We start from the raw sequence: 9,614 nt of genomic DNA on the forward strand, positions 1-9,614 counted from the left end.
GCGGGGCGGGCCCAGGGGGCGGGGACGGCGCCGCCCCCTCCCCACCCGCGCTGAGCCGAGCCGGCCGGGTCGCGTGGGGTCCGGCACACCCTCGCGGGGGTCGCTGGAGGGGATACGCCAGGTTCCCTCGTGGCCCCTAGCCCCTGCCCGTGATATCCAACCCTCCGGCCCCACCCCGACTGTCCCCTCAGTCCCACCCTACTCCTACGAGGTCCACCCGCACTCCCGTTCGCCTCACCCTGCCCATCTGTCCCTCTCCTTGGACCCTGGGAAATGCGGTGCCATTTATCATTCCTGGCCCTCATGGGTGTCACCTCAGTGGCCCCTCTCAAGCAGCTCCAGGCCCTCCCTGAGCTTTGAGGGAAGCCTTTGCCTGGTCACACACAGGACAGACAGCCAGACTGACAGATGGGGGCCAGGAGAGGGCAGATCCGGGTCTCTGCTCTTGTTTTTGTTTTTCAAGGAAAGCTGAGAAAAGACGCAAGGAGCCTCGGACTCTGGTGCTCCAGATACTGCGGGTCCACCCAGGATGGCAGCTTCTGTCCCCCCCACCCCCACACCTGAGAGGCAGGAGTCACATCACAAACAAGACACTGCTGACCAGGAGGCACATGGTGACCACCCGAGGCCAGAAGCAGGGTTCAGGACAAGGTGTCAGTTTGGTTCCTCCCAGAAAGGAATCTCCCCCAGTGGTGCTGGGGTCCCCGAGGGCTTGAGACTCAGCAAACCTTTGAGATGGTAGGGGGACAACAAACTGCTCAGTGCCTACTCTTTTTCAAAGACTGGGGAGACTTGTGCCCTAAACAGGGGTTATGTGGCAAAATGGTTGCTGGGGAGACAGACACAGGAGAGCCCTGGAGATGGACCTCCAGCTGCCCTAGGCTAGCTTGCCCTCCTGGGCCCTGCCCCTGCAAGGGCATTGCTGCCAAATGCAGTCCCTGGGGCTCCGGGGGACCTGGGTTCTTGGCCTACAACACAGGAAGGTGCTGTACACCTCAGCTGCGGAGAGACTGAGGCAGCAAAGGCAACAGCTCCTCCAGAGACGCGAGAAGCATGGGCATGTTTGGTCCCAGTCCTGTTTTGGTAGACAGATGGGTTAAGTAAAGCCAGGTGTGGCGCAGCTACATAAGGAGCTCAAGGGCACAGTGGAGGATATAGTGACACCCTGTCTCAGATGAAGGAGGAGGAGGAGGAGGAGGAGAAGGAAGAAGAAAAGGAAGGGGAAGGGCAAAGGAAGGGGAAAAGGGAAGGGAAAGGAAAGGGGAAAGGGAGAGGGAAGGGGAAGAACAAGGAGAAGAAGGAGTCGTCCTTCCAGGAAAGGAGGTCTTCAAACTAGATCGGCTTCCTTCTGCCTGCCCTTCCGATTCCCTGCCGCTACAAGCCTAAGGGTTGGTGCCACCCACAACTGGGGAGGGTCTTTCCCTTCAGTTTGCTGATCTGCATATGAGTCATCCACAGAGGCAGCCAGAACTCACTCTGCAGCCCAGGCGGGCCTCAAATTTGCTTCTGTCCTCCTGCTTCAGCCTCCTGAGAGCTGGGAACACAGGCGTGCGCCTCCATGCCCTGGCTTTTGTCTTTGAATAATCACATCCACTACTACTTTTAATTAAAACCCAATGGCACAATCTTGCTATACACCTGTTATTTTCTTTCTCTCTTTCTCTCTCTCTCTCTCTCTCTCTCTCTCTCTCTCTCTCTCTCTCTCTCGGAACCAGGGATTGAACTCAGGCCCTTGCGCTTGCCAGGAAGCGCTTATTCCACTGAGCCATCCCCCCCCCCACGTTATATTCTTAAGGAGAAGTTCCTGTGTGTGGTCAGCGTGCGAAGGCCTCCAGTACATGGGGCCATGCTAATTCCAGAGCCTGGGAGTGTGTCCCCCGCCCAGAATAAGGGAGCAGATCGTGCTGGAGAGGCGCCTGTGCACTGGACCCCGCAATCCCAGGGTCCTTAGTAGAGGACGAGAAAGGCTATTAGGATCAGAGAGGCTTGCAGGGTTGGGGGCAGGAGTGCTGGGTGCTGCTGGCTTGGGGTGGAGGGCAGTGGCTCCAGCATGGGGACAGGCTCCTGATGCAGCAGAAGAGCCCTCTCTCCAGAAGGGTCTTCCCTTGGGGCAGGTGCCTTGACTCCAGCCCTGCGGCCCCCACCATGAAGGATCATCATTGCATGTGGCCTCTGCAACCCAGGCATGTGCAAGGCCCACGGTTATGGGGCAGACAGCAAATCCATGCGCGGGGTCACAGAGTCTGTAAAACCGCAGGACTCTTGATGACATGGCTGTGTCGTCCCAGAAAGGATTGCCCATTTCTACTCCTGGCAGGGTCTCTAATAGCTTGCTAGCATGAAACATGTATAGTGGTTGTTTTGTTTTTGTTTGCTTTTTAAAATTTTTTTAAACATTTATTTATTTATTTATTTATTTATTTATTTATTTATTTATTGTGTGTGTGTGTGTGTGTGTGTGGCCAGCTCAGCCCACTAGGGGGCGGGGCTGGCTGGCATGTGGTGCTGGGGGATCGAACCGCAGTCCCTGTGCCTTGCCAAGCTTGTTTCAAGTAGGTGCTTTAGACCACTGAACCATCTCACCAGCCCATGCTTTTTAAAAATTTTTAAAAATTTTTTTCAGACATGGCCTTACTAGGCAGCTCAGGCTGGCTTTGAACTCACTATGTAGCCCAGGCTGGCCTTGAATTCGCCATGTTCCTCTTGCCTCAGCCTCCTGAGTGCTGGGTTTACAGCGTGTGTCACCGCACCCGGCCAGCTCTTGCTCTTATACTAGGTCACACAAATGTCCTCCTTTAGCCATCATGAGCTTCATCACAAGACTTGACCGTCAGTCACTCTAGGACCAGGCCCATTTCACAGATGGGGAAACAGAGGCTGAGGACAAGAGCTCCTGAGACAACTGTTCACCTACTCACACCCAGAGCCTGTTCCAAAGGAGGTAGCCGGGCCCAGGTGGCTCATGCAGGCTCCTAGGCGGAGCAGTGTTCACCGTGACCACAGGTCTGGGGAGGCATAAACACTGCAGGCTAGGTGTGACTGTGACCAATCTCAGCACCTATAAATATTGACATCCCCCCTACTCCCGCAACCCTGGAAGTGGAGCTGGCTCTGCTGGCTCTGCAGGCTTTGCTAAGCCTCAGCTTCCTTCCTGGGGACTTCCAGACGAGGACCCCTATGGAGGTGACACTCTTAGCCCTTGGCCAGGCTTAAATACCGTATAGTGAGCGCTTAGGTCCACAGGATCTGAATCTCTGTGTGCAATGCACCTAGGGCCAAAAACACGGAAAGAAAAGAAAGAAAAAAAGAAAAGATATGAAGAGAAAAGAAAAGAAAGCTGGGTGTGGTGGTGCAAGCCTTAAGTTCTAGTACTTGGGAGGCTGAGGCAGGAGGATCTCTAGGACTTAAAGGCTAACCTGGGCTACACAGGGAGACCCTGTCTTAAAGAAACAAAACAACAGCAAAAATACATCTGTACTAAACATGCCACAGATTTTCTTGTCATTATCCCCTAAACAGTATCCTGCAACAACTAACTCTAGTATTCATGTTATATTAGGTACAAGGAGTGGAGATGTCATTTAGAGTAAAAGAAGGTATGTTGGTGATAACCAGCCACTGGGCCTTGTATCTAAGGCACTGGAAGGGGGCGAGGATTTTAGTACCCATAAGGGTACTGGCACAATCCCCCAAGGTATGGAGGGACAACTGTACCCCTTGAGGGGTGTGTCTGCCCTGCCCTGCCAGCAGATTCAAAGACAAACGTTTGCCCGTGGCCGCTGGCTCCAGGGTAGCGAGCCTACCATAAGTCAGGCAGCCTTGTGAACAGTGGCACCTCACAATGTCCCTCACAGAGGAAGGCAGGCAGGCTCTGTGGGGAGATGTTCTGAGCCCTTATAAGTTTGTCAGGCTCCTGATCACCACACTGGGTTGTTCCAAGAAAATTAGGGCTGGGGGGCCGGGGAGACGGCTCAGTAGAATAAGCGCTTCCCTGGCAAGTGCAAGGGCCTGAGTTCAATCCCCGGTTCTGCCAAAAAAAAAAAAAAAAAGAAAAGAAAAGAAAAAAGAAAAAGAAAGAAAATTAGGGCTGGGAAGTTAGTTCCCCTGCCCCTGAGGAGAAGCTATCCTTTTTTTATTTGTTAATTAATTAATTAATCAATTTCTATGTATTTGGCACAGGGTCTCACCATGCAGCTCAGACTCATAGTGATCCTCCTGTTTTCAGCCTCCCCAGCCTTGGGATTACAGGCGTGCGCCACCATGCCCAGACTTGGTCACAGGCTCAGAGCGCCCTGGGGTGGGGCCAGCACGGCATGCTGGACCAGGGATCAAACTCGGGTCCCTGCACTCGCCAAAGCAGGTGCTTAGTCTGCTGAGCTACCTTGCCAGCCCTGTTCACTGTTTTCACTGTGTGGCATATAGTGAGCTCTGGAGACGTCACGGTGGGGGCCACCAGTGCCAGGATGACTTCCAGGTGAGTCTGGGCTCCTGAAGGCCCAGAAACCTCTTGGGGACAGAGGACGAGTTGCCAGTGACCATCCTGGGGCAGTCCCAGGCGGGCAGAGCTAGGTGCATGCTGGGTTCTACATCCTGGCAGGTGGCCCCAGGGACTGCAGGGGCAGCAGCGAGATAAGGGGGCATGTCTGAATGGTTCTCCCCACTAGGATTTATTGAACACCTACTGTGCAGTGAGGCTGGCATGGGGTACGGGGCCATCAGCCCTAGCAGGGCACCCAGGGCATGCTGAGCCTGGACCGTGGCAGCCAAGTGCTTTGGACTCAACTCCGGTGGCCTCAGCTGCAGTTTTCCAGCAAATGCAAGGTGTGAGTGACCAAGCACCACAGTGACTGCCTACATCACCAGGAGAAGCAGGGAGACAGATCTCATGCAAGAGGGAAGCAGGCTCAGGAGGTGGGCGGAAGAGGAGGTGCCCTCTTCCTGGTGCTGATGTGAATCTGGCTCCGCGTGATTCCTGGCTCGTTCCAAAGTCAACATGAGCCCCAAAGAGGAATGTTCTGAATGGATTCAGGACATCGAGGCAGGCACCAGGCCCGACAGTGCCCGAAGACCCTCAGGAAAGAGCACTCCAGAGTTGCTGCAGGAAGCAGCCAGGATGATGGGATGAGCGCACTCAAAGCCGGGGGTCATCAGGGTGTGATTCCTGGCCATATGGCTTTTACTGCAATCCTGTTAACTGAATCATTTGCCAGTTCTTTTTATGTCATTAGGTGTGTCTGGTGTGGGTTTCTGGGATAGGCACCTTGCCCAGGATACCCTTTGGGGAAGGACTCTCCTGTCACAGGTAGAAACACTGAAGCTCAAAGGAGAAAGGACGCTGATCAGACTCCCCGCCCTCCCTGTCCCTGATGTGGGAGCTCAGCTGAGGCCAGGCTGGGGGAGCCCAGAACCTGGGCAAAGGCTTTCCCCGCCCGCAGGCCCTGCCTGTGCCCTCCAGGGCCCGGCAACATCTTGCTGTCATTACTTTGCGGCTGAGCCGAGCTATGCTGGCACACAGAAGGGGGACATAGACTCACAGGGCGGGGCCCAGGGCTCTCAGCTGCCAGCTTAATTGGGGATATAATAGTTATTATTATTTATAACGTGCTCTTGAACTCCAGCCAGGAGGGCGTGTTCACAGTCTGCCCGATGCAGGCAGGCGTTAAATAATTAAACCAAGGGTCGAATCAGGCAGCACAACTCCCCGTGGGCGCCACTTCCTTAGTTTGCTGATTGCTGATATTTTGGGGGTGAAATATGACCATTTTTACGACCAAAGAGATCAGAGTTCTAACAGGGGGAAAAAATAAAAAAGGCAAAGAGGAAGGGAGGGGGTGCTTCCCGTTTTCCTTCCCTCGGCCTTCACGGCCTGCTAAAGTTTCCCTGGACACGCGAAGATTTACACATCTTTCTGCAGGGAGCCTTAAATCACCCGCCACCCTCCCGGTCCCTGGGCCGCGCGGGATAGTAAGTCATTGAGAAATGAGAGGCCTCCCCGTTATAGCCGCGGCGGCCCCACCGAGCAGAATGCCTAATGACTTTTTTTGAAGTTGAGGTCAAGGTTTTTTAAATAAAACAATCTGTATTAATGCAATTTCCTCTTTAGCTGCAGCATTGGTCCCCCCTTTCTTTTTTCTTTCTTTTTTTTTGGGGGGGGGTGGGGAAGCAGGAGACCGCACGGGGAAGGGCATCATTTTTCTCCTCTAGACAGCGGGTCCCTAATGAGAGAGATTTATTTAAGAATCTGTACATCATCACCTTGCCCAGGCCTGTGATGGGACCCCAGGCTCGCCCTGCCCGTGTGGTTTGGATTAGCAGGCCGCATGGACGCTCCCTGGGCCACAGGGTTCCCCTCTCCCTGCCAGGGACCAGGGTGTGGGCTGGTGACTGGGTTTTGTGCCCAGCTGTCTCCTGCCCCTCATCACCCATATCTTGGTCCCACCCTCCACCCTACCACCAGCCTGCTGCCATGCTGGCCTCCCCATGTTCCCAAAGGTGTTCTTCAGGAGTCGTGGCTGTGACTCCCCCGATATGAAGCTGAGGTCAAGTCTTGGTGTGCGCTACTCACAGCCCGTGACTCAGGCTAGCTATTCAGATTCTGCCAGGCTGCCAGCCTCTTTACTTGGTGGGGGGTTTATTTTATTTTATTTATTTGAGACAGGGTCTCACTATGTAGTTCAGCCTGGCCTTGAGCTCACTCTGTAGCCCAGGCTGGCTGTGAACTCACAGTGATCTTCCTGCCTCAGCCTCCCGAGTGGGAGTGAGCACCGAGCCCTCAAGGTCCTTATGCCGAGACCAAGAAACAATGAAGGAATGAGAAGCCAGGTGCCGAGGCCCATGGTCTCAGCTGAGGCAGGGTTGAAGGTCCATGGAGAGCCTGGAACACGGTGAGACCCTTACTCAAACAATAAAGCGAACAGAGAAGGAGATCAGGGGCCATGCGGGGCTGGGTGAAGACAGGACTCCTCTGGAGAAGGAGTAGTACCCAGCCGGCCACGTCGCACCATGCCTCAGTTTCCCCTCCATTCCACGGGCCTCAAGTCAAATCTTTAAACTGTTCGATAGTCCCTAAGGACCTGGGACAGCTGCTGCACAGATTTGGGTCAAGCCCCTTCCTCTTCCTGCTCTGGCTGGACCGCAAGGACCTGTTGGGGCCCAGCTGTCCAGGGTGAACGTCCTGCTGTAGGGGTCCCCATGCAGACCAAAGCCCCTTGCAAAGAGGGAGCTGGATATGGCTTTTAGGAGCCACGGTTGGGTTTAAGGAGGAACCAAGGGTTCAGAGGAGGCCTCCCCAGGCCCTGAGGCTGTGTCATCCTGAGGCTATGTCACCTTGAGGCTGGGTCACCCTGAAGTGTGTCCCCACTGCCCTGCCTGGCAGGAACTGGATGCCGCTCAGACCATGGAGGGGCTGAAGCTCGGAGAGCAGAGGCAGAAATCAGCTAAAAGGGAGCTGGAGGCAGACTTGGGGGCTCCACCCTGTGGCCCCAGGGCACCTTCAACCTGTTCCCATGCCCAGCGATGACCCCCACAGTCACAGGCCAGAGACTCCAGCCCCTCTGCCACCCACCCCCATGCCGCCAACTCCTGACCTGCAACCTGCATCAGCCTCCAATGCTGCCCAGGGAGGCCAGCCTGTCCCCATGTCCCTGCCAAGACCTCGCAGCCACACTGCCACAACCACAGAGCCCAACTCTGTGCCCATCCCCAGCAAGCGCAGAGCAAGCAGTGGCCAATGCAGGCATCTGTGCGGACAGGTCCGGGGTCCAGGCCTGCAGCCACCTTGGGCCAGTCACTGCCTTCACCCCTACTTGGAGGGGACAAGGGAGGGAACAGGTAGGGGCTGAGAGGGCCATCCGCCTGGGCATGGGATGCTCCTGAAGTCCCATTCTTGGGACTCCCTGTCCACACCTGTGAAGTGGACGAGCCTCCTCGCAGCCCCCACGCTGCCCAGCCCCCCTCCATTTCTCCCGGGTCTCCTCCTCCGCCACCGCCATCGTCGTCACCCTCATTGTCGCACTCTGGTCTCTGCTGTCTCCCCTCGCAGGTCTGCTCCTGGCCCCCGGGACAGGGCTCCGCTTTCCCAGGCCTCACCGGGTTCCCTTTCACAGCGGAGTTGGGGAGTGGAGGGAGGGACGGGGAGGCAACGAAGCCCACATATTGGTTCCAGATGTGGCCCCTCTCGCAGCCTTTCCAGCAATTTAATTAAATTCCCCCAGACAGCCAGGAGGGCTTCTTAATGATCAAGTTTCCCGGCTCCCTCCTCGGCAGGGCAGCGCTGGCCGCTCCATCTCCCTGACGGATGGCCCGCGGGTCCTTCCTGCCTGCTGGCCACAGTGAGCCAAGTGTGTGTGGGGGGAGCACATGGGACCCAGCCCCTTTTTCTGCCTCTCCCACCCCAAGGGGCCCGAGTCCAGTGGGCCAGGCTGAAAGGTTTCCTGCGGTGCCCTCCTGAGCTCTGTTCCCAGAGCTGGCCTGCTAGGATGGAGGCCAGACCCCCCTCCTCCCCGCAAGCCCTCTGGGATGGGGAGTGTCTTACCAGCCAGAGAGAGGCTGGCTCGGGCCTTCCCAGCACCCTGAAGCAGAGCCATGGCGCAGAGGGGTGGGGCTGGGCTGCAGGCTGAAGCAGGGTGGCCAGCATTGGAAGGCCAGGGCCACCTCTGTTTCCGGGCTGTCCCTACTCCCTGTAAGATCAAGGGCCACACTCTCATCTGCTAGACTCACCCTTGTACCCCCTTCTTGGGCTTAAGTGAGGCCCCAGACTCCCTCCTGTTTTGGGCCCCGGAGAAGCCTGCAGTGTGTGCACTGTGTTTAGAGGTGGCTTGGAATGAGGGATCGTTCCTCAGCTCAGCCCCAGCTCTCAGAGCCCAAGCTGGGATCCATCCAGGTGGCTGGGATGGGGAGAAGGGCTATGGCCAGTGGACAGACAGGTAGTGAGGCAGAGGTAGGACAGCCCCTGGGCACAGAGTCCAAGGTTGGTTACCTTTAAGGTCAAGCCCCTGAGATCCTGCTGGTGCCTTCGAGTAGAGCAAACTGCATGGGGGATAGGGAAATCCTTCTAGCCTGGCTAATGGCCTGCGACCTGGATCCTGCCACAGTGCTTGGTGCCTTGGTTTCTCTTTTGAGTCCACAGAGGGTTGGGATCCTGTCCCTTCAGCTTGTGGTCAAACAGCCAAGAACCTGGGGCTTCCAGCCAGTGACCCTGGCTCCTGAGGGTCGCAGTGTAGGGGAGGGTATAGTGGACGAGGAAAGGGGGAAGGGGCTAGAGTCACAGCAGTGCAGACCGGAGGGCAGCAGTGGGTGGTGGCCCTGACACTGGAGGTTGCCAACACGGAAAGACAGAAACAGTCTATGCTTCCCAAATATCTCTCGCAAGAAGGCTGACCAACTGAAAGAAAGAAAAGGGAAAGATAGAGGAGAAAAACAAAGAGGGTCTTGAGGGCCTCCTTTTTCTCACTTCTAGGGATTGAATCCAGGGCCTTGCCACTGGAATACATTTGTGGTCCTTTAAAAAATAATTTAAGGGGCCGGGGAGATAGCTCAGTAGAATAAGTGCTTGCCTGGCAAGCACAGGGTCCTGAGTTCAATCCCCGGTACCGCAAAATAAATAAATAAATAAA

At 55.9% G+C, this 9,614-nt stretch overlaps 1 protein-coding gene across 1 annotated transcript in view; it reads right to left on the minus strand.

The window, feature by feature from the left end:
* Positions 1 to 7,991, minus strand: part of Prrx2 (paired related homeobox 2) — a 38,352-nt gene extending 30,361 nt beyond the window's left edge. Inside the window, exon 1 of the mRNA XM_023700253.1 lies at positions 7,906 to 7,991. Coding sequence (XP_023556021.1) covers positions 7,906 to 7,991 — 86 coding nt within the window. The remainder of the gene's footprint in view (positions 1 to 7,905) is intronic.
* Between the last annotated feature and the right edge of the window lie 1,623 nt (positions 7,992 to 9,614).

Source organism: Octodon degus, unplaced genomic scaffold, assembly GCF_000260255.1.
Source record: "Octodon degus isolate 3935 unplaced genomic scaffold, OctDeg1.0 scaffold00123, whole genome shotgun sequence".
Lineage (NCBI taxonomy): Eukaryota > Metazoa > Chordata > Mammalia > Rodentia > Octodontidae > Octodon > Octodon degus.